Below are 23803 nucleotides of genomic sequence, written 5' to 3'. Positions count from 1 at the left end.
CTGTCGTTATCATACCCAACTTTCTAATATACCTTTAAAGAACTAAAGAAGCCGCATCGAACGGCGTTGATTACATTTAGCTTTCAGACCGAAAATAATGAGCAATTTGCAAAAATATGAAAACATGTTTTTTGCCAAAATGTTGAGATTTCACAAAGAAAAACCACATAGAAAGAGTTTCCAGTGCTGCATCCCGTCTTTACGATCAATTTGATCTTATATGTACCATAGGAAAAGTCTTCATTTTTGGGGTGAAAAATGCGATCGTTTGATTTTCAAGAATTTTCCCTTGCTAATACTCATGAAAAAAAATGAGAATTTTCAGGGATTTGCAATGACCCAAAAAAATTTGAGATAAAGTATCAGTAAGTAAAACGCAACCAAGGGGAGACGTTTGGCCCTATTCCAAGCGTCCACAACGCTTTGTAGCATGAGTTATTCGTGCTTCAAAATGGCTAAATTTAGACATAATTTGGCTTAAATAAAAGGCCTAGTTGGCTGTGTTGCCTTGGAGGTAAATAAATCACACCTGTACTTGATGATCCAAATATACTGTTAAGCACAAAGTGTGGAATACATCCACTATGATCTGCATTCCGACAGTTCATCCAGTTACCAGATTTAGATATAAACTGTATGTACACTGGATTAGATGTACGATATCGATTTATACTACAAGAAGATATGGACTTCAGATACGCTAGTACTATAAGATTTATACTATATAAGATATAGGCTATAGATGGCACCACGGACATAGATGGCGCTATAGACTTATACTTGTATTTCGACATTGACTACGGATGTTTACCATATCTGGATAGGCACCAAGATTAATGCAATATGAGCTTGTTGCTTCAGATGTGCACTTCATGATCCACGCTATAAGACACATGCTTATATCCGTGATACTAGCTACAGATACTTTATGTACTACAGACTTGTACTATATATGAGACATGCTATAGACATGCATACGATATGCTATAGACATGCCATATCTCCAGATACATGCTAAAGATGTATGCTTAGCGATATACACTCAGATATGTACTATTAATATAGACTAAGAAGACTGTACCTATCGGATAATGCAACTACTAGATCGATATTAATTATCCTTATGGAAAGGATAGATCAGGGCACTTTGGATGAGAGTCTAATTATTCATCCAGGCAAAAGCTAAATCATGATTAGCTTGCTGGAGTTGTCTTTTAGCATGATTAGATATTAGTTGATCAAAGCTGACTTATTTGTCAATCTAATTAATAGAACTTTTATCCATTGTTATAGTATATAAGAAGGATCATCTACCTGGCCAGTAGAGAGACTTCAGTTTACTTTACACCTGTCAGTTTGATAATAAAACATACCTTTATCAACTTGACTTCACTGTTTTTTTTTCTATTCTTTGTTTTCGTGAATTTTAGTCTATCAAGCCTCAAATTCCACACTATCGAGCATGTCAGCGACTCAAACAAGCCAATTGCAATTAGGGATATCATTAAACATCTCCAAACATTCATTGCCAATGCATATGATGGCTCCAAAGTATCGAAATACAAGAGCATTTGGAACCGCAGAATTATAGGCGTTCTACGAATGTTACATCTGCCTTACGACAATAAGAAAAAACAGGACTGGAAATCTATCTTGACAATGATAATCGACAACTCTGTTGAACAAAAGACAACAAATGAGAGCATTGAGCATCATTCCTCTAATGAAGAAGCAAGCGAAGAAGCCTCCACATACACTTCCAGTTCCTCTCCCAGCTCTTCGACAAGTATCAAACAACAGCCATTGACAACAGCGGATTACGAGAAAATTGAGTCCATGTATAACAACCTTCAAGACGAGAAGAAATGGGTGTTATCATCTGGCATTATAGTGGAGGACGAAATGAAGCAGTTTGCTATCAGTTGTTCTGTGGAGCAGTAAGCATTCGTATTGAACTTTATATACAAAGAGTATCGAATGAGCATTATATACTAATTCAATTTACTTTTATACTTGTTGGTCATGAAGTCCCTCTCATTCTTTAATAATAGACACAAAGGACAAATGTTGGGAGAAAGTGTTTAGGGATTATGATCTTGCAGAGATTAAGACATATAGACTCGACTCTTTGCCATCACTGCCCACTGATATCGAAAACTTCATGAACACAATCAAGGATATTGATAATTTAAACGCTCTCAAGGATACTATCTCAAATCATCCACAGACAAACCCTGACTTGGAATGGGTGCGTTCGTCCATGGAAAGTTGCATAAAGCTTTTCAAACATCGCTATCTGCCATTAGCAGACCATAGCGAAGCCGATCTACTGCGACGAGTTTGGATGTTCATAGATACCTGCTTTGACACTTCAAAAATACATTGCAAAGGGTAAGTAAATGGCGATAACGTGACGCAAATTGGAGAAGTCTATCTATCTAATGTACTGTCTCTATGTAGAGGCGAAAAGAGCAGCTTGTCTTCGTCTGCTGGAAGGAATATTGGTCGTAACATAGGCTCAAGACAGCCCATCTCAAAAAAGCTTTGTGGACGGAAAGTAGACTTGGAATTTAAAAGTGCTGACACTGAGTATGGCCTTGCTGAGTGTAGTCGCTACCACTCTTTGAATGACACAAAACAGCTGATGGATGGCGGATTCAAGATGCCAAAGATCATGAAGGAGATGATATACCAGCTGGTAAAAAAACGTTCTCCACAATCATTCAGAGATGTCTCGGTCATTGGGTTTCTTCCCTCAGAACTGAATTTGTCCCTGCTCCTACTGGATATCCCTGATGGCTATGTATGCCGCATTAGTCATCGACACCCTTTGAAGTATCCTGACGATGAAGATTCTATTGCTAAAGAATTTCCCCAGATCCTCAAAGTTGTATATCAGTCTCGTCTACTCATGGAGAACGCCAGATTGATGTCTCGAAACCAGATTGAAGGGTTTGATGTTGGAGAACGAGCCCCCATCCCTCCATGCTTTTACATGTCAGTACCAGAAAGCTCATCACCATCCAGACGAAAGAAGAGAAAAACTTCCCCATAAATACCACTGTTGTATGCCGCTATATCCTTAAATATCATGATCCCACTTCCCTGTATAATTTGTGAATAATATGTAAATACAGTAAATTTGATAAATGTAGCAAATATCAATAAAAATTAAGAACAGTGTATAGTTTATACGCAATTATTTTTGAGTGAGAAGTATCAGCTTTCGCTGATTTCACTGCACTTGCTTCTAATGATAAGCTTGTCTAAAATATATATACTGGAAAACTATGAAAAAAAATAGACAAGCCAATCATATCCTTTTAAAATTTAATAGTATTGAAAGCCAGAACAAACGTGGGCATAACAACCGGCGAAGCCGGCAATGGGGAGGGGGTTTGGGGGAGGGGGCTTAGCCCCTCCACCAAGAACATAACAATGCATCTAATTCAACACTTGATGACATTGATTTATAGGGGAGGTTTACCTTAGCGAAGCAAAGGTGTAAAGAATCTAACCCAATATTAAGTAGCATTGAAATATAGGGGGGGGGGTTTACCGTAGTAAATCAAAAATGTAAGGCCATGGTAGTCAGGCGTCTAATCCAACACTTGGTAAACATTGATCTATATGAGGGCTTGATTATAGCGAAGAGAATATGCAAAACCATAGTATATAGTAAGCAGCAATTTCAAGTTTTTATTTCAATTGTTGATAAGCTTATTACCAGCAACATAACACATCAAAATTTGCATGAATTAGCTTTGACAAAATCAATATGACTCCTATTCGAATTAAAAATTGAACAGGCTGCGCAACTACCCTTCCAGAAAATTTCAGCAACCCAAGGTGTAATTCATGAAGTGTAAATAAAAGCTATAAAGCAAAAATACAGCTAAATTTAACAACTTTCATGCCTTTATATCTTGACATGTAGACCTTTTCGAGCCACTGGAATAACGCCAAACAATTGCACTTGAGTAGTAGTAACTTTCTGACACCTTTGCTCGACTTTTTGGGGACCAAAAAAACATGGTCAAAAATTGACCAAAAAGCATGAGGGGTACCTCATGATTTTCTTTGAAAATCAAACAATCGCATTTTTCACCTTGAAAATGAAGACTTCTACTATGGTATGTATTGAATCAGAATGTTTCTCTCGATCTAAAGCAACCTCTGAAACCGCTTTTACGAGGTTTTCATATGCAAAATATGGTTATTTTCGCTAAACACCTTATTTCATATTTTACCAAATCTCTCAACAATTTCATTCAAAACACCTATTACAATTAGTACCATTGGAAGCGCCTTAAAAAGTAATTCAAGAATGCATTAGGAAGCATAGGGGTATCATCACAGTTTATATAGTCGAATCTTACAAAATAGATCAATCAAGTTGAATTTTTTTTATTTGTATGAAGATTTATTGGTTAAGATAAACTCATAAAAGATATTTGGATAAAATATAAAAGAGGAGCAGGTGTAATGTAAAGTGGCCTGTCCTGAAAGGCAAAGAAAACAAAATTAGCTTAACAAGTTAAGAGAGGATATTCGACGCAAGTTGGCCATGGCACGGTCCATTACGAACTGATTGTCAAAACCAACGCTATCATAATGATCACACCATTTGGCGCGCCAAATAGCTGTGATAACACAGGTTACGGCTTCAAACGTGGATACCTTGAAGGATGAATCCAAGAGGCAGTACGAGGAGAGGTCCAGGGAGAGGACATCCGTAGCAACTTGGCTCATATCAAGTGGCCCAAGAGGCACAAAAAGCAGGGCAAAGTAATTTGTCCAAATGTCCCAATTGGCAGGGCAAGTAAAGAGCATGTGAATGGTAGTCTCACGGTAGCCACAATACACGCAAAGATCATCTGGTAGCTTGAAGATCTTGTACACATTGACTTTGGAAGAGACCTTATTATGAATCAACCGGAACCAAAGATTTCGAGCTGCACTGGGCATTTTCGTTTGAAGAAAAGAGGCCACGGTGAGTCGGTTTGCATCTACCCGAGTGATGTATCATTTTCTAAACCGGATCTCCAAATGCGTAGAAACAAGCAGTTCAAGCACCGGTCACATCAGATCATAAACTTTGACATGAAACAGGATTCAGTTACGATCCGAATAATGGCATGTTCAGGATAATAGATTGGATCTATTATCCTATCACCCAAATCAACCCATCTAATACCTTATCCTCACATCAAATCCCTCAATTCGAATAGTATATAAACCCTCTTATTTCCAATGTAATAAACGACATTCTTTACCTGATTAATTTCATACTCTTTTTATAAATAATTTATTTCTGATAAATCACCGAGGGTTGGCTATTGGAGGGTGATTGCGCATGTACATTGCACGAAGCTCGGTATTAGACATGGACAGAATCGTAATACCTTGGTAGGAGAGCTTGTGACAATAGTAGGGCGACAGATCAACACCTCCACCGGTGACAAGTAATGGCTCAGGACCAGCAGGATTGGCAAGAAGAATGGGGCAAAGGGAAGACACAAAGTGGATGGTGTTGGAGCGTACGGCCGCGACCATTCTAGAGAGAAGGCCGGGGCTGGAGCAGGCACTACGGCCCAACTGATGTTCTCATTTGAGAAGGTGTAGTTTTCCACATGAATAAAATGGTTTGAATAGCTAAACTATAATACTGTAGGCAACAGAGAGACTTTTATTATCTGTAAGATTCATAAAATTACTAAACGTATTATAAATTGCACGAGAAAATGGCAATTTAAAATTACCTAATAACTACTTATTAAAGTAAAAGAATATATTTCAATAAGATATTCGGGTAGTTTAGTGGGAAGAACGTCAGACCCACAACCTGTCGGTTGTGGGTTCGACCCCGATAGGAGCATTCTTTTTTTTCAAATTTCTGAAAATCGATGTGCTCATATAAGAATATGAATGTGCTCATATAAGAATATGAATGTGCTAACATGAGAACATTTCGGATGTTCTCATAAGAACATCGGCGGACTTATAATAGATCTTTAGGAACGCCGATGTTCCCATATGAGAGCATTTTTCACCTTTCGGGAACACCAAATAGATTCTCATATGAGCACATCGATGTTCTCATGAGAACATCAGTTGGGCCGTAGTGTATAAAGCATGGTCAGTCCACACCGAAGAGACGTGCTCAACGTTATTGTCAAAGTAGAGTTCCTTCAGCTGGCGGCCCACCATGATGTAGTCAAGCGTTTTAATGACCTTGCCCCGTCGAAAGGTTGGAAGAGTTTCAAAGAGGGAGTCACTGTAGTTGTTGTTACAATCATGAAGGAAGGTATCCGTAAACAAGACAAATGCTGCTGGTCGTTTGGTGGGTGCATTGTTGGGCAAACGAAGGTCGTATTGAAAGTTGAAATCGCCCGCCAAAATCAAACGCTCCAATATGTCACCGTATGAATCAAGAGACTTGATGTAGTTCATAAGGCTGTTGTAGAAAATGGCTCTGTTCTGAGATGAATCCGCAGTCGCATAGATGTTGAGCACATAGATGGGCAACAGGTCTGGTTCCGCGGGTATCGTCAATTTTGCAAATATAATTCTATCATCATCAGAAATGTGTATCTTCTCCATGTGAATATTTCTATTGAAGTTGAAGATGCCGCATTTCGATGTCCAAATACTTTGAACGGATTGAAATTTCAGGTCGAGCATTGCAATCCTGTCGTCAAAGTTGAGAGAGGGTATGTTGGTTTCCTGGCAAGCAAAAACATCTAAATCTTGCCCCCTTAAGTATCGAATGAAGGAATCTTAGGATTGAGGATTGTTGACTTTGAGTAGATATCGACAATTCAGAGATCCAAATTTGATATTTAAGGATTTCCTATTATAATTATTATGATTACTCATAATAATTATTGACGTGATGAGGGGTTGGTAGAAGCCTTCTTCTTCGAAGCCATTCCACCGTGACGAGGGCGCGATGCTTTGTCCTTGTTGTCCTTGTGCAATTGCTTGGCCTTGCGACGTTGAAGCCTGAGCTGGCGCCTCATCTTCTGGAGAACCTCATCCAGAGGTATAGAGCTGCTTGCCGCCTCCTTGGCCGCTTCCTCCATGTTGATATCGCTATCATCGACGTCGTCGTCACCATCCATCTCATCATTAAGATCATCTTCCGGAGCGTCGCCCTGTTGCTCCTGAATAACCGTTGAACTCTCTTGTTCAGAATCACCCGCTTCAACCGCCTTGGTGAGCTCCTCCCCAGTGTCAGCGACGTCCTTTCCATCCTCATCACTAGATGGAATGGGTGCTGTCTCTTCAACAGTAGAAGAGGATTCCGTGGTATTGGAATTGGTGATGATGGTTGATTCTTGAGAAGATGTTGGGATGATATCTGTAATGAAGAGTTTAGTAACCTTCGACTTGTCAGAAGTACTCACATCTGCCTTAGCAGGTGTAAGTACTGCAGGCGCTGCCTCCTTGTCAGTAGCCTTCGACTGATGTGGTGATGTGTGTGTTGTGTTCAACTTGGCAGCCTTCTTGCGTTGATTCCACCATGCGCCCGGACATGTGGCTTGTAAGTGATTAGGACTACTGCAGATATGACAGTGCTTCACTCGTTGACTCATGACAGGACAGTTGCCAAAGACATGATCAGTGACATGACAACGACTACAGGTAGGCTTCATACCAGTGTAGGTAATCTTGAGAGTTTCACCAGATTCCCAAGAGTTAATTTGAGGTACCAGAGGTGCATACTCTTTACCAGGAATGAGATTCAAAGTGACGAAACCTCTACCAGTAAAGAAGTGCCCATGCACAGTATGGAGCAGACCCATCTCCAAGATTTCTCCATATTTACCAAAAATTGTTGACATTGCATCCTTCAGCGTCTCCTCGTCTTCATAAGGTAGATTGCTTACACTAACCCGAACAATGGTAGCGTCCTTAGAATAGGTACGGCTGACAATGACTTGCTTTCCTTCATAGGTAAACTCTTTCTTCAGGGCGGCCTCCCTGGCTTCAGCAGTGCGAAAATTGATTTCAAAGTACTTGGTGGTTTGACTGACGTTACGGATGCAAAGACCCAAGGCATCCGTGAACTGACTACGAAGTACTATGGCAAGATCCTTGAAATAAACCTGCAATGCAAGGAATTGCTCGGTCGAGATGATCACAGAGTTCTTGTCCCTGGCGTGAAGGAATAGTTGTCCCCCCTCGGTGAGCTGGCCCAGCTCGTCAGAGTTGCGAGATGTCAGATCAAATGTGTCCCTGGTTTGATCCGACTTCAGGATTTGTGCATATGACCGCATAGGATCCTTTTGTTTGGTGGCGTTGTGGTGAGAATCCGTGACTTTTCCTCCTTTAGGATCTCGTCCTTTAGGCAATGTTTGTTTATCGGGAAGAGCCATGTCAAGTTGAAAAAGACAAGGTTTGTCCAATATTAGAACAGAAAAAGCAATCTGGGTTTGAATCAATTTTGGCTCTGCTGTTGGCTGACCCACCAAATGCCTTTCTGATGATGTCAGTGATGGCTGCGATGCTGTTTAAATGGAGATCATGTAATTGAAAGGACAATTGATTAGCACAAATCCTTTTTTTTTGGAAGTTTTACCACATAAAGATGTCTTTTGCAATGGCTATATCTCAAAAAAGTTCCTGTATATCTTACATAAGGCCTGTATTTGCTTTTGACCAACTTTATGCTGCCATCTGAAGAGCAACATCAGCGAATGAATAACTCGCTCTCCTGACTCTGATATAACCATTTTTTTTTACTGTCTATTGGTTGTTTAAAATCTGCTTGATATGCCAGATTTTTTTTTATCTTTAATTTGAGATGTCTACGGCTACAGCCCGCAGGGCGACACCATCGCCGAGCGTAGCGAAATTGCAACTAACTCAGCATTTGGTAGCATTAGTATTAAAGGGTTTTACCTTAGCCAAACAAAGGTGCAAAACAATAGTGTTTAAGCAGTAAATTTGGTTACTCATTTCCATTGTTAATAAGCTTACCAGCAACATAATGTATCAAAATTTGCATGAATTAGTCTTACCAAAATCAATATGCCTCCTGTTCAAATTAGAAGTTGTACCAGCTGCAGAATTGCCCTTCCAGAAGACTTCAGCTACCAGAAATGTGATTCATGAAGTGTAAATAAAAGCCATAAAGCAAAAATACAGCCAAATTTGACAACTTTCTAGCCTTCGTATCTCGACATGTAGACTTTTTTGAGCCATCGGAATAATGCCAAACAATTGTGCTTGAGTAGTAGTAATTTCCTGGCACCTTTGCTCAATTTTTTAAAGACCCAAAAAACATGGTCAAAAATCGATCAAAAAGCATGAGGTACCCCTCATGGTTTTCATCGAAAATCAAACGATCACATCTTTCACCTTGAAAATGAAGACTTTTACTATGGTACATAATAAATCAAAATGTTTCTCTCAACCCAAAGCAACTTTTGAAACCATTTTTATGAGGTCTTTATATGCAAAATTTCGACATTTTGGCCAAAAACCTTATTTCAGATTTTTTGGAATTGCTCATTAAATTCATTCAAAACATCTATTTTACTTGGCATCGTTGGAAGCGCCTTGAAAAGTACTCCAAGAGTGTATTAGGAAGCGTAGGATGATCATTACAGATTATATAGTCGAATTTCATAAAATAGATGAAAGAAGTCGAAAAACGCCAAAATCTGTCCAATCTTGAACAGAAAAAAAATAATCTGAGTGTGAATCAATTTTGGCGGCGGCATTGCTGCTGGCTGACCAAAATGCCTTTCTGTTGATGACAATGATGATTGCGATGCTGATTAATTGGGGATCATGAATTTGAAAGAACAATCGATTAGCTTGAATCCTTTTTTATTTGGTTGTTTTGCGAGTTTTTCCCTATATAGGTGTCTTTTGCAATGATAACCTCTCAAAAAAATCGCTGTAGATCTCATAAAAGTCCTGTGTTTACGCATGGCCAGCTCTGTGTCGCCATCTCAAGAGCAGCATCCGCGAATGGTATCACAGTTCTGCCGCCAGAAAATGCAACTCGGATGGAGGATGTAGTAAACCAGAAGTCTTATCATAATATAACGTAAATGCTTCATAAAAAATATTGATTTGTACCTCCAAATTTCTGACGTTTAAATCAGGCTTCATGCCTAATATAGTCATTGTTTAAAATGTACTTTTATAGCAGAGTTTTACTATCTCTTCTGATTTGAAATGTCTTCGGTGAGAGCCCGCAGGGCGACGCCGTCATCGAGCGTAGCGAGATAGATCGGCTAGTACCAGTATACGCAGATACAAGAACTTTTTGAATGACAGCATAGATGTCCTGATCAAATCAACAATACATCAGCTCTAAATATAACATTGCATGTTGCCAATTCATTTTTCTTTTTCTTTTACACCAAACATTGTCTTTGTCAATATGGCAAAGAGAGTGCATTCTGATGGTAATCTCTTGAATAGTGCTTGAACAATATCAAAGAAACTAACATGCACCTCTTTCATAACACATCAGACACAGAGTTAAAGACAAAGAAACTCTCAAACAGTCCGTAATAAGTTTGAATCGTGTGAAATGCAAAACTATGGATAACTCACATGTCAATTGAAAGATACAAAGGCAATATTTGACATTGCATGCACATCACCTGCTAAGTTGGAAGCAAACACCGATCTAGCCTTCTATGATACTATGATATCGACTATTACCAACTAGAGTGTTTGTGGATTCAAAGAAAGTCTGCAATATACCATCAAGTTTTTATGGAAAAGTGGTATTTGCGTAAATGAGAACGGCTCAGACTTGTGTAGCATCATGGACGGTGTCCTTGAACATGATGGGCGCATTGGAACCAAACAACACTCGCACCAGGTATCTCCAAAAGGATTATTGCTGCTGTATTGCTTTGCCGAGTACTTCAATTGTACTGTGTTTCCGTTCTCGGCAAGAAAGAAACCAACAATCATCAAGCCTGTGGAAAGGGACGGTGCCACTAGAAAATTCGCAGCACTGTTATCTCATCAAGATTCTTACATGCAAAAAACAATCTGATTCTCCCTGACACGCAAAGATGGGTTCACTCCTAATCCTTCTGCCTTCAAAGCTCCTTCCTCTCATGCAAACGTCAGTAATGACATTGTAGCGACAAAGTTCATAGAAGGCTCCAAGAAAACAATACACAAGAGAACCTTTTCAGATGACGAGCTAGACAAGAAAGTCATGGTGCTGCTCAAGATTCAAGTTTATCAAGCATACCAGCGCAAATGAGAAGAGTTCCTGAAAAAGCCAGGGTCGTCCAATACCGTTGAAGACCTTAAGAAGTCTCTTTCCACTAAGTTATTACCCAACAAGGTGGTAGATCAAGTACTGGTGGATCAAGTACTGGTGAATCAAGTGGTGGTGAATCTAAGAACGATGAACCTGAAGTTGATGATGATAAACCCACTGGGTCAGAAGCAGGTGGTGCTGGAGCTGATGGTGCTGGAGCCGGTGAGACAACTGGTGGAGCGATGGTTGATCCAACCATAGAGCTTCGAAGTGTACCTCGTTCTCTGGAAGCCATAATTTATCCTCGTTTTGATTAAGGAGTCTTTCTTGGAGTGATTACGGATTTCCAAGCTAATTGCCACTCATGCGTTCGCGGCTTGTCGAAGGCTGTTGGCATGCTGGTCGATTTGGTCTTGGCTGGTCAACATGCGACACAGAAAAAGATGTCTTTCTTTGACATCAAAGCTGTTGATTTATTTGATTATGGTTTGAGCAAGAGTGTCAAGCCCATTGCAATTATTGACGACATCAGTGCTAGTGTTCAGGAATTATTCGTTTATAGTGGCTTCTGGAAAATCTTGTCATTTTGTATTGGACCAAAAAACGAGGACAAAACAAAAATCCCGTATGTATATACAAGGACATTTGACGGTAATGCATTAGGCTCTAACTCTTCAATCCATGTAGCCTTCTCACAAGAAATCAAGAATACTTGGAACGCACTGACTACGTCGACTTTACAACACGACCTGCCCTGCAAGAGGCATGTAGAATATATCACACAAACTTCTCAAACATTTACTGCAAAAGGAACTGCCAAGCGGTGCTGAAGACAGTGATCAACTTGGTGCTCAAGGCCAACCTGTGTCGACAGCGCATTTTTGGAGAGAAGAAGAAGAAAAAAAACATATAAACGCAAGCAGAGAAAAAGACCAAAGCCGCAGTCAGAACAAGCAAAGAAGAAGCAAGCAATGGAAAAGCTTTTTTGGCTTTTGGACTGTGGTCATCGGGTGGATCAATGCATTGACAAGAGCAATTAAGCATCATCTTTTCAAACAAAAAGAAGAAGCCAGAATCAAAGGAACCTGCTGCTGCCACAACTACTGGTGCACCATCTCCAGTTTCCTGTAAAGGCAAATTGCGCATGTCCGCAACATCTTCATCGCAACCATTGTCTACTACGGATGCTGAGCAAGATATTGAGTTGCTTGATAGTGACGACAGTGATTTGGAAAGTGTCATGGATGATGAACTACAAGAGGAAGAGGAAAATCGTGATTTGACAGCCAAGGAGATCAATGCTTTGACGTCTGTATCCGTGATGCTTTGCCAATCCCCCTCCATCAAATGTGATATTTCCTCTAAATACATCAAGAAGCAGTTGTACCCCAATAAGAGAGACTCTATTCCAGCTAGTGCCCTTGATTGCTGCTGCAAGATCATCAATGCCATCAAATCTCTTGTTCCTAAGGAAGATTTCCCCCCCTCCATACAAGTGGTTTGGTTTGTTTCAGTTGCGCAATATTCTTGTTACTTTCCACCCTGGCCTTACAAGGAAGAACGCGAGAAGTCTAGTGTAAACAGGTCAAGTGCCTCCAAGTCTGATGTGGACAAGGTGAAAAAACTCTCCAGTGATATCAAAGAAACAAAGAAGCAGTTGTCATCACTGTCAAGGCAGCTTTCAAAACTGCAACGGCATCGCATGGACTGTGGCAATGAATTGCGCTCCTGGGAGAAGAAGCACAACAGCATGAACTTCGAGTTATATAAAAAGTTGAAGGATGCTAGAAGTGATTACGATAAATTGTACATGAAAGTGTTAAGCTTGAAATCATCGATAAAGCAAATGTCCAGTGAGATGTACATTTTGAACAAAAGGATCCACGGTCAACAAGTACATCAAGCTGCTGCTGATGCCATGCCAAAGCCATTGGCTGTTGACAGTAATACTATCGTTCAAGGCACTGACCCTGGTGTGGTGACTACCGCCAGTAGTGTATGGTGCTCTTCTCTCACTCTTTTTGAGTCGACCGATCGGTTTCAAATGCTGCAAGATTATTCTGACACTGCGGCCTCTCTTGGAAACGGAGAAACATTTGTCAAGTATGAAATGACAGCCAACATAGTCGATAATGCTGTCCTCTCCAATAGGCGAAAGAAGAGGAAGAAGTCATCAGTCAAGAAGCTACAGAAAGGAAGGGCAACTGGACGAATCCGCTTGAAGAAACTTCACCAACATTTGGTAGCCAGTGAAGTCAGATCTTCTGCAACCATGTCCACCTTCAACAAGCCAAAGATGGTTTCCTTCATAGGAAACTGGCATCGCAATACTCAGTACCTCCGTGGCCACAGCACTCGAAGTATGAAGCCGTACATGTCAACGCTGTCCACAAGAAGCACAGTCAGATTGGTGGACGAATACAATTCTACAAAAATTTGCTGCCCCTGTTTCAAGGAGACACAGAAACAGCTGGTGCGTGATGAGGATAATAGAATGAAGAAAAACATCGGTGCCATCATATGCTTTAACCCTGCGTGTCCAAAAAGACTGGCTAAACAAACTAATATGAATCGTGATGAGCAAGGAGCGAGTAACATTGCCCTCATTGGTTTTTCGGCACTGGTCTCGTTTGTCAACAAGGTGTTGCCTCCTTTCAGTCGAGTTCAAAATCCTGATAAGTAAGTTAGCCTTTTCGCTGGGATCTATCAGCAGATTTTTTGACCTCTTACTTTTTATAGGTACGTCTTATCCCCCACCTATTCACATGTCTTTGCACGCCAGACTGACAATGTGAGGACACCCGCTTAGTCGGTGAATTATTGCAATAAAACCAATTGTTGACTATGGATAGTACCATTCAGATGCTTGGCGTTATAGGCCTTTTGCTTGATTCAAATATAGAAGAGTTGCGAACGTCTTTTACATGTACTACGGCATATGTCACCACAACGAGTTTGTGTAATGGTATAATAAGCTTTATGTTTTAACTGAATACTTGAAACTTGTTCCTACTCTAAAGCATATACTTTTATTCTTAATACTAGCTACAGATACATTGTATAGTACAAATTTCTCTATGAATACGAGCGTTTATGCTTCGATGAGAACCAGTCTACGCTGCGGCAGCTCGTGCTAACGATTGCTCTTGAGTACCTTATACCGCTACTTTCATTTCGACCTTCCATTTGCACATGAAAACCATTCATATTATCTGTGGACCTGATTCTTATGTGATGTTCTACATCCATATACATGTAGCTACTTCATATACGGGCAAGCAGCATACTGGCATTTCCTCTTTTTAGTCCTTAGTGTCCCTGATACAGCAAAATCTGACTACATTTAAGCCGAGTTTTCTCGCGTTAAAGCCCGTTTTAGATTGTCAGAATAGCATCAAACAATTGCTCTCATCTGGCAGTTACTTTCTGACACCTTTGCTCAACTTTTTGGGGATCCAAAAAAAATGGATGAAATTCGACCAAAAAGCATGAGGTACCCCCCTCATGGTTTTCATTGAAAATCAATCGATTGCATCTTTCACCTTGATAACAAAGACTTTTACTATGGTACATATTAAATCAAAATGTTTCTATCGATCTAACGTAACCTCTAAAATCATCTTTGAGGGACATTAATATGCATAATCTCGACTTTTTGGCCAGAAACCTCTTTTCATATTTTCGTATACTACTCAATAAGTTTATTCAAAACATCTATCTTACTTGGTACCATTGGATGCGCCTTGAAAAGCACTCCAAAAAAGCTTAAAGAAGTATAGGATGGTTCATATTTTACTTAGTCGGATCTGCTAAAATAGTTCAACCGAGTCCAAAATCATCAAGATTTGGCCAATCTGGAACGAACTATGAGCCTAGGCTGAAATTAATTTTGGCGGCGGTGGGGCTGGCTGGTAAACTCGATGCCCTTTTCATCACGAAGGCAATACAGTAATAGATGCTTTTGAAGCGTATGGAAAGTAGGAGGCAAACTACATAGCACTATTGTTAGTCATGATATTCTCCTTGCATTCTATATTTAATAACGCCAGCCAACCAAAATACTTGTCAGATTAACTTCTTTCCTTTTTGAGGCTTTGAAAGTGTCTAGGGACCATCAATATATTATATTATGGTATAATATGCTCGAGACATGCCGTATATTACCTAAAGATGAGTAACTCTTGATATTACAGGGAGATAATCGCTAGTATTGCTTATGGATTGTATGACGACTGACTTTTATCTTTGATAGATGGACACCTGAAACATTTGTATCCAGCCATACAATTGCTGCAGTAACCGAATTTTGCATTGGGTTGCAAAATGCACAGGGATGTCTATCAAGATGGGAACGTACACTGCAGCCCGACTTGCCGGATTTATAAATTGCCAAATGAATCAGAAACTCGTCTCATTTCTAAATGACAATAAGCGTTTAAAACAATCTCCTGTTTGCAAAGCGGTATTATTTTTTTGGGGGGGGGGAACGAAGGGGATGATTTTGCTGATGATGAAAGACAGCAGCTGTCAAATAATTTAAGACATTTGGTTCTTGAAATAAGTAATTGACAAGGATAGCAGAATAAATCGTTCGATATTGGCTCAAGATGCAGGAGTAAATTGTGAATCTCGAAAGCAAACATCAATTGCGCTTGTACGCTGTTAGTTAGGTACACAAAAGTATTACCTCCTCCAACACTTTTATAGAATTCTGGATTCTACGATGGAATGCGACGATTTTCATATGATTGCTGTGATAAAATGAAAATCAAATACCAAAAACGAATATGAAACTTGGAGCTAATACTTTCGAGATGCAAGCTTTGATACCTTTTGCATCCGTTGAAAGCAACATACAACATATATTCAAGTAACACTAGGATAATATGGCTAATAGTTCCACCGCCCAATGAGTCAAGGCCCATTTTCCGTTCGTACCTAGATTTCTGTCGAGAACTAGCTCGTTTTATGAGAGTTCTGCAAGAGAATGAGCTTGGCGTACCCTCTCGTCACTGACTCGGATGCAATTTTTTTGACATTAAAATGGCCGCGAAAGAATGGTATTATAATGATGGCAATTACGGGAAAAAGTTTCAAATGGCTTGGATGAAGAATCAGGCTGGTGTATCGTAGAGATGGCTCGAGTAAATTGATCCCGTACGGCTGTCAGAATCATTAGCATCTCTCATCAAGCAAAGCGCTTATTTGTTTGTTTGGTCTATGAGTTGGCCGTTTGCATCCGCTGCAGAGCAATTGAGATAATGTTTCATCAGAGCATTCTATCAAAAAAAAAAGCTTAATCTGGGCTCCTTTTAATGTGAGATTTTGATGAACACCAAATACTGGCACGTTCATAAATGTTATTTTAATTGAACACACATACCCAAGTGGTGTACTTCTTTTTGGGTTTTGTGTAATACAGCGAATATTATCATAAAATAGCACAATAAAAAGTGGTGCCAATATAGGATTCCACAAGTAATTGGCAGGGAAGAAGGGGGGGGGAGGAAGATTTATATAGAACCTGGGTTCAAAAAGGCATTTCAATAGTATGGTTTTGCGCGAGAGCTGTATCCCCTTTTAAACATATTATTATACCAGTGTTGTTATCTCTTTTGTTTTCTCTCTTTTCTTTTCCACTCTTTTATTTCCTTCTTTTGCTCTCTCTCTCTCTCTCTCTCTCTCTCTCTCTCTCTCTCTCTCTCTCTCCCTTCTCAACATTTGAATCCTACAATAGCATGTCTGAAATAAAGACACCTGATGAGAAAGAAAAGCAAGCCAATCTGGGCGCTGCTTGCTTTCGTTGCAGAGGGTTTAGGTAATAGCAACACTCAAAAGATAAAGATGACAAATCTAACAACATAAATTTTCAACAATAGACATGCCTGCGACAGAAGAAAGCCTTCCTGCTCTCGTTGTCATAGAAGAGGAATCACTTGTGTGTATCCTGAAGCTGCACCCACCCTAAAGAAACTGCAAAAAGCTACAGAGACATTGGGAGACAGAATCAAAAAGTTCAATGATCGACTCAAATCAACTGATGTCGCACCTGCACCAATGTTTGATAGCAGTAATCAGTCCACGCCAAATCACAGTGTTGTCAGTTCACCATACACCGAAAGCATCATCTCCACATATTCAGATGATGAACTGTCAGAGGAGCCCAGACCCAAGAGAAAAGCACGACGCAACGGCAAAGTGGCATCTACCAAGAGCTTTTCAGTGTATCCATGCACCAAATGCTTCAAGGATCTACAGCAATGTGATTTAGCGCTTCCCAGATGCAGTCGATGTGTGGCCAACAATTTCGAATGCGGATTCAAAAAGACAGAGCCCAAGGCAAATCATGTGTCTCAAGTATTGAATACGATGAACAAAGTCATGGATCAGTGGCAGGACTCCATTGATCGCATGGCCAAAGATTTTGCACAAAAGACGAGAGACTTATCAGCCAGAGCGAACCATTCACTAAAGATAAAGCCCATGCCACAAACCGCATGGAAAATCACAACCACGAAAAAGGGACTATCGGTAGAGAGCAATGTCAATTCTTACAACGACCTATCAACACTTGTTGATCAATTCAAACGCTCTATGACGATCTCAAAGAAGCCTAGTACGCCACAAACAAACGTGAGCAGTGTAGAGCCTACACTCGAATTCGACGACACACGATCCATCCACACCAACTCTGGCTTTGCTGTGTGGAACTCATGGGCTCATCCGACACATGCCATGCCGCAGGATTACCCGATTGACATATCTCAAGAATTGACAGATAACTTGGTGGATTTGTATTGCCGTACTCCTTGCTGCTCCTCGATTCGCTTACCAATTATAGACACAAAAGAGTTTTTGCTCCGTTATCACGATCCAGATCAAGCCAAACGTCCGTCAACGGTTTTAATTTATGCGGTTTGCGCCATGGCAGCTAGGAATGCTTTCCAATTACACGTTTGGAGCAAGAGGCCTTCCTGCGACGCCCCTCAGTACAATATGGGCAAGGCGCTGTCTGTAGCCTACTGCCTCCGCGGCCGCGAAATTTTGGCAGAGTGCTTTGATGAGCCCACATTCGATAACTGTCAAGCTGCATTTTTGTTATCGTACTGCAACTATCAAAACGGATATCCTGGCGTCATTTATTTTTATGAGTGGATTGCTTATACAATGGCACAAGAACTCGGTCTCTATGATCCTCGTCGTGAACTCACGCGTTATGAATCGATGCTTGTCTGGTCTATTTACTACTGCAATGCTTGGTACAAGGTGCTTCAAGGAAGCGATGGATCGGCATCGTCCAGCCTCAGCCAGTGCAGGCCATCTTTATCTACCATTCCCCCTACATTGCCACCTGTGCAAGTAAACACAGGGAATGATGAATCCGCAGTGATTGACTATTACGTATGGAACTCCTGGGTATATCTGATCAACCTGCAAGTTATGCGCGAACAATCTATGGCTATACTGGTGTCTCAGCAAGGCCATCCCGATTTGCCTCAAGAGCTGCTGTCTATGCAATCCACCCTGGAGCAGTTTCACGCGAGCCTACCCTTGGAATGGCAGAGCATGGCCAGTGTCGATGCCATTGACATGTTTAGTCATATCAACTCGCCTGCTGACAGCTGCTGCTCACCTCCTTCTGGTGATGGTGATGCCCATTACAGCGTCGACACCAAGTCTTTTGCTCGCTACTGTGTGAATTTGGTTAGTCTCCATTACAGCATGAATCAGATTATCTTGCACCAACCCTTTGTGCCAATGTATCGTGTCCCCTGTACACTCATGTCAATCCAAAGCTTAGAAACTAGTCTTAAAGCGGCAAACAACATTACATTGATATTCGAGATTATGGTCCAACAAAAGGAGGAATGCCATGTACCACTGGTGGGCTTCTTGTTTGCTAATATCGTGTATAGAAAACTGTTGAGCTATACAACCGATGATCACTACTATGAGACGGGCAGAATTGGCTTGCTGAACTCACTCGACATCTCGAAATCTTCCATCAATTACACGTATGATTTTGAACTGGCTCGCACTCTGGTCAATCTGATGGAGCAAGACATTCAACATATCATCTGTCAAGGAGCAAACAATTACATGTCCATGGACTCGTCCTCGTCTGCTGTCAGCACCCAGTCTCCACCGACGCCCGCTGCTCAACAGTACATGAATGAAGGATTTTATGGTAAGTGAATGATTCACACTGAATGGAAGACTAGACGCAATACTGATGCGCAGTTGATTAGGTGGTTATCAACCCGAATTGATAAAGTAGACGAAAGCCTATTTGTCAATATTTTTACCTTATTACTTGCTACTTTTCTAATGTTTTTCTTTTTTACTGTTTACTACTACTTACCTAATTACTGTAATCTAATCCCCAATTGTCATTATCACTGCTAATAGCATTATTCATCGCCCATTAATAACACATCCCCAACTAATTCGCGCACACACACACACACACACACACACACACACACACACACACATTTGCTTTGACTTTCTAAATAAATGCACATGTTTTTTTTTTTTCCCTTACAGCCTAAAAAGTTACACACAGTGAGCAAGATGTGTGATTTGCCTTGTCTTGATCTGTAATAAGCACAGGTAAATTGATGTGTGTAAAGGCACCCAAAATAAAATTACTATAGTGCAGTTCTATTTGTGTCCTGTCCACATCAGTGAAATGACGCACAAACAACCTTGCCATAGAGACATGTGTCCCCAGATGCTAGTACCTCTCATCTCTCTTTGTTGATTTCATCGTCTTTTGTTTCATGTCAACTAGTAGCAGCAGCCAGCTAATTAGTCTCTAATGTCTGTTACCCTTTAGCCCTTTTGAAATATCAGATACCATTGATTAGCACACAATAATTTGTGCGACCTGACAACAATAATTTTGTTCGTGTTCTGGACTCTTACTTTGCCCAATTACGGTTTCTTATTCTGGTCATGTCCTCCCATGTTGGGATGTCAAGTTTTACCTGGGCCAGCAGATTGTCTTGCGCCTACTGTTGGGCGCTGCCTCTCCTACTGCTGCTGCTGCTGCTGCCGCCGCTGCTGGTTCTCCTGTCTGTGGATGAGCATGAAAAAAAAAACGGAAAAAAAAATGAGAACCCAAAAAAAAAAAAAGGAATCAAGACCCAGAACAATCAATGGATGGTCTCGAATGCGATCGACACAAATCTCCATTTCCATATATATATATTCTACTCCTCTTGACGATTCCATCATTTCATACATCTCTTTCTTCTTTCTTTATTTTTCTTTCCTAACTATGGCAAATCGCAGACCATCGAATTTACTGCATCTACCTCTCGAATTGCTATTGAAGATAGCTGAATACCTCAGCTTTGCTGATCTCTGGTATTTGGCCACCAGCTCCAAACATTGCAGAGCACTCGCACATCAAATTATTTGGCATAGATATCACATTGATTTATCCAGACCACAGCTCAACCAGTTCAACCACATTGTTCATGCTGGCTTGGCTTACATAAGTCGACATGGATACACTCAAAATACAAACGCCATCGATCAGACCATCATCCAAAGCGTATCAAATAGACTTGCTGTAGAAATTTACGATAGGTCGCCCCTCAAAAATTGGGAGCCATGTCTAGACTTTTTTCTGGACAAAACCCTTGGCATCATACTGGATCATGTGTTTCTCGATCCATTGCTCGACATTGTGCCAAAGCACACATCGTTTGCCGACCTCAGCTACAAGACAGAGTACCATAGACATTTGCTGATGACTGAATTCTATCCTACACGAATGGGCAGACTGATGACCACCTTCTTAACGACACTGTATCCTACCATGATGGCATTGTTTGAAGCAGATCCTACCGCTGAAATTCACCATCGACTCCTACTCAATCACATTAATCGTCATCTGGACAGCATGTCAAATCGCTACCATAATCACCATAAGCGTCGACTCTTGCTCATTGCATCCCCGAGATCCGCCCGAGCCACGGCTTTGGCAGCCGTTCAACAGCATAATCAGCTTTTACGTTTAAACTTTCGTATACTTATTCGGTTTATTGGAACATTAGTCCAGACTGATCTGCTTTCAGCCAATGATTTGGACATTATCACTCGTCAACGCATCCAGTTCTTTTTCCTCACTACCTCCAACAACACGGCTGACGATGCTATCCATGAAGAGCCTCTCAAGAAGCGAGTACGATACACTGCAAACAACAGCAACAGCAACAACAACAACAACAACAACAAGCACAAAATTACCTTTTACGAATCACTCAAGAAACACACAACTAATTATTGCTGGCAAATGTGGTTGGAAGAAATCGAATTTCAGATGGAAATATTTCTAGATCTTACTAGAGCAGTTCTCTTGTTGGAGCAATCATCCCATTCTAGAACTGACCTCAACGTTGTTTCCTCCATGTTGGATGACACTGTCTCGGCTTTGATTTCAAAAAGAACAAGTGAGAGCTCCATCACATTAGAACCAACAAGCACAACAGCAGCTCCAAGCACGGTCTAAGTATCTTCTTTCATCCCTCCCCCCTTTTTTTAACTAGTACATATCTCATACAACTTTCTATTTTTTTTTTTATATATATATCTCTTTTCCCTATCTATCTTTCTGTACATTTATTCCACCATGTAAATATAGTATACCAACCTATTAGTCCTTTTTTTTTTTTAATAAAATGAAAAACCAGTTTCTCCATCTACATTTCTTGTTGAAGTTCGACGTGGGTCACCATGACAGATAGCACTTGCATTTGAACGCCGAAATGTCAGATACCATCAAATAAGGGAAAGATCACCAATTACCATTTCATTTAAATTATCAAATTATGAAGGTTTTAATCATGATAGTACCCTTCTTTTTAGCACAACATTGATACAGAGTTCAAGATCAGAAAAAGAAAATGTTTTCCTTGTAGATCCCTCTCTGTTCTTGGATTGTAAGTGCTCAAAACTTGGGTGTACAAGATTTCCCAGTTTTATCCTAGTCTTGGTCCTACCCTGCTTCTGTGAATGGAATGTTGGATATGTTTGAGTGATGTGATGTGATGTGTACATTGTCTGAGACCTTCTCTCTTGATCTTTTTCACCTATTCATTGCACGTCCATGGATTGCTGGATGATTGATTTTCCGTGCCTCTACGCTCTTTCTCATAACATGCTCAGTAGGCTTTGCCAGTGTGCAATGTATGGACCTTTGTTTGTCAAGCTAAAGTCATCCTATTTGTTTGTATAACACACATCAACAAGGATTTAAGGAGTACTCGCATAACTTTGAGCTTTTGGTATCAACCATCTCGCACCCGATGTATCCGTCTCCAGAACGAATCATGGCGCTTTTGCCTGTTTCATATTGCCCAAGCTAGAAAGCACGGCTTGAGATAATTGCTTATAGATGCCAGCCCTTTTCACATTTATCTCGAATTCAGATATGGAAACAAACTCTGTGGCATCTTCTTGTATGAATCAAGGAGAAACCGTTTCGACACACAGTGATGCTATCGCACCGCCTTCCAATGGTCAATGCATAGTTCTAGAATCTGGTTGCATACACCCAAATTCAAGAAGCAGCAGTAATGAACAGCACAGAAGTGATCAGATGGTGGATATTGCAGCATTAGATAGCCATCACTCGCATACCATTGCTTGGCAAAACTCATCAGTGCATGTCCATGTCGAACCGATTTCCGGATGGAGCGAGACAACACCCACTAGAACCTTGGATCTTTCTCTCGCAAGACAGTTTTCCACGAACATGTCCAATAGAATGGCTGGCATCTCAACATCGATGCAACGCATGGTGACTCGTCCAACAGCAACGCCAACAGCCAATGCAGCCTCACTATCTATATTAAGGATGCCATCCACCGCCATATCCTTACCGCCTACTTACAAACTGTACAGCGAAAAAAACACGAGTGATCAGCAGTTACGCCAAAAGATAGCAGAGCTCACAAGATTAGAAGCATGCTATCGATCCAATCCAGGTGCAGTCATTTACGAGTTTATGTGGGGAGATCCAGTGGATGGGACAAAAGGGATTGCATGGAAAGACATGTGCAACACATGCTTCCTACTACAATTTACAGGCTTTTACATGATCTTTTGGATACTCTTGTTGGGAATTGCTGGATGCTTGTCGTTGTTTGTGGAGAAATTACCTGGTCCTATATTGCTGCTGTGGCTACCCATCTTGTTGTTTCTAGCGGGTGTCTACATGGCTCGCAAGAGATATAGAAAGCAGTTGCAAGATTTGGAGGAGCTGGAAGTGTATGTGGAGGAAGGCACGAGAAAGGAGAATTGAGGAGATTGCGCAGAGGAGAAACAGGCTGAACGATCACTTTCTCGTAATAAGAAATCTTAACGATCATGCGCATGCAGTCATGACATTGTTGCCTCCACTGCCTGCTTACGAGCCAGCTGAAAAGATGAACACTGCAATAACAAGTAGTAGCAATAGCGCTTAGTTAGTGTGCTGATTGCGTTTCCTATATACCCCTTGAAATCAATGCAATAAAGTGTCCATCCCGTTCATGTTGGTGC

General features: G+C 40.7%; 10 protein-coding genes across 10 annotated transcripts; 5 read left to right on the top strand and 5 right to left on the bottom strand.

Annotated features, from left to right (window-relative positions):
• Positions 1-1659: 1659 nt before the first annotated feature.
• On the top strand, positions 1660-3055 carry ATC70_010560 (uncharacterized protein; the record flags this gene model as incomplete). The annotated part of the gene is made up of 3 exons (XM_064829773.1): positions 1660-1937; positions 2119-2391; positions 2461-3055. The coding sequence occupies 3 exons, from the start codon at positions 1660-1662 to the stop codon at positions 3053-3055; spliced, it is 1146 nt and encodes a 381-aa protein (XP_064682275.1).
• Positions 3056-4524: 1469 nt separating this feature from the next.
• NDE1_3 (NADH:ubiquinone oxidoreductase) lies at positions 4525-4968 on the bottom strand (the record flags this gene model as incomplete). The annotated part of the gene is made up of 1 exon (XM_064829772.1): positions 4525-4968. One exon carries the CDS (start codon positions 4966-4968, stop codon positions 4525-4527), a length of 444 nt encoding a protein of 147 aa, XP_064682274.1.
• Positions 4969-5322: 354 nt separating this feature from the next.
• Positions 5323-5556, bottom strand: PEX19 (Peroxisome chaperone and import receptor; the record flags this gene model as incomplete). Its single annotated transcript, XM_064829771.1, has 1 exon — positions 5323-5556. One exon carries the CDS (start codon positions 5554-5556, stop codon positions 5323-5325), a length of 234 nt encoding a protein of 77 aa, XP_064682273.1.
• Positions 5557-6099: 543 nt separating this feature from the next.
• On the bottom strand, positions 6100-6684 carry ATC70_010557 (uncharacterized protein; the record flags this gene model as incomplete). The annotated part of the gene is made up of 1 exon (XM_064829770.1): positions 6100-6684. The coding sequence occupies one exon, from the start codon at positions 6682-6684 to the stop codon at positions 6100-6102; it is 585 nt and encodes a 194-aa protein (XP_064682272.1).
• A 200-nt stretch (positions 6685-6884) lies between these two features.
• On the bottom strand, positions 6885-8381 carry ATC70_010556 (uncharacterized protein; the record flags this gene model as incomplete). The annotated part of the gene is made up of 1 exon (XM_064829769.1): positions 6885-8381. One exon carries the CDS (start codon positions 8379-8381, stop codon positions 6885-6887), a length of 1497 nt encoding a protein of 498 aa, XP_064682271.1.
• A 2931-nt stretch (positions 8382-11312) lies between these two features.
• Positions 11313-11543, bottom strand: RPL7_1 (60S ribosomal protein L7; the record flags this gene model as incomplete). Its single annotated transcript, XM_064829768.1, has 1 exon — positions 11313-11543. One exon carries the CDS (start codon positions 11541-11543, stop codon positions 11313-11315), a length of 231 nt encoding a protein of 76 aa, XP_064682270.1.
• Positions 11544-12392: 849 nt separating this feature from the next.
• On the top strand, positions 12393-13931 carry ATC70_010554 (uncharacterized protein; the record flags this gene model as incomplete). Its single annotated transcript, XM_064829767.1, has 1 exon — positions 12393-13931. The coding sequence occupies one exon, from the start codon at positions 12393-12395 to the stop codon at positions 13929-13931; it is 1539 nt and encodes a 512-aa protein (XP_064682269.1).
• A 3055-nt stretch (positions 13932-16986) lies between these two features.
• ATC70_010553 (KOW domain-containing protein) lies at positions 16987-19526 on the top strand (the record flags this gene model as incomplete). The annotated part of the gene is made up of 3 exons (XM_064829766.1): positions 16987-17066; positions 17128-19436; positions 19498-19526. 3 exons carry the CDS (start codon positions 16987-16989, stop codon positions 19524-19526), a joined length of 2418 nt encoding a protein of 805 aa, XP_064682268.1.
• Positions 19527-20531: 1005 nt separating this feature from the next.
• On the top strand, positions 20532-21770 carry ATC70_010552 (uncharacterized protein; the record flags this gene model as incomplete). Its single annotated transcript, XM_064829765.1, has 1 exon — positions 20532-21770. The coding sequence occupies one exon, from the start codon at positions 20532-20534 to the stop codon at positions 21768-21770; it is 1239 nt and encodes a 412-aa protein (XP_064682267.1).
• A 921-nt stretch (positions 21771-22691) lies between these two features.
• On the top strand, positions 22692-23564 carry ATC70_010551 (Cleavage and polyadenylation specificity factor subunit 2; the record flags this gene model as incomplete). Its single annotated transcript, XM_064829764.1, has 1 exon — positions 22692-23564. The coding sequence occupies one exon, from the start codon at positions 22692-22694 to the stop codon at positions 23562-23564; it is 873 nt and encodes a 290-aa protein (XP_064682266.1).
• Positions 23565-23803: the final 239 nt, after the last annotated feature.

This window comes from Mucor velutinosus (assembly GCF_035048745.1).
Source record: "Mucor velutinosus strain NIH1002 chromosome Unknown tig00001564, whole genome shotgun sequence".
Lineage (NCBI taxonomy): Eukaryota > Fungi > Mucoromycota > Mucoromycetes > Mucorales > Mucoraceae > Mucor > Mucor velutinosus.
This window is presented reverse-complemented; position numbering and strand designations above follow the sequence as displayed.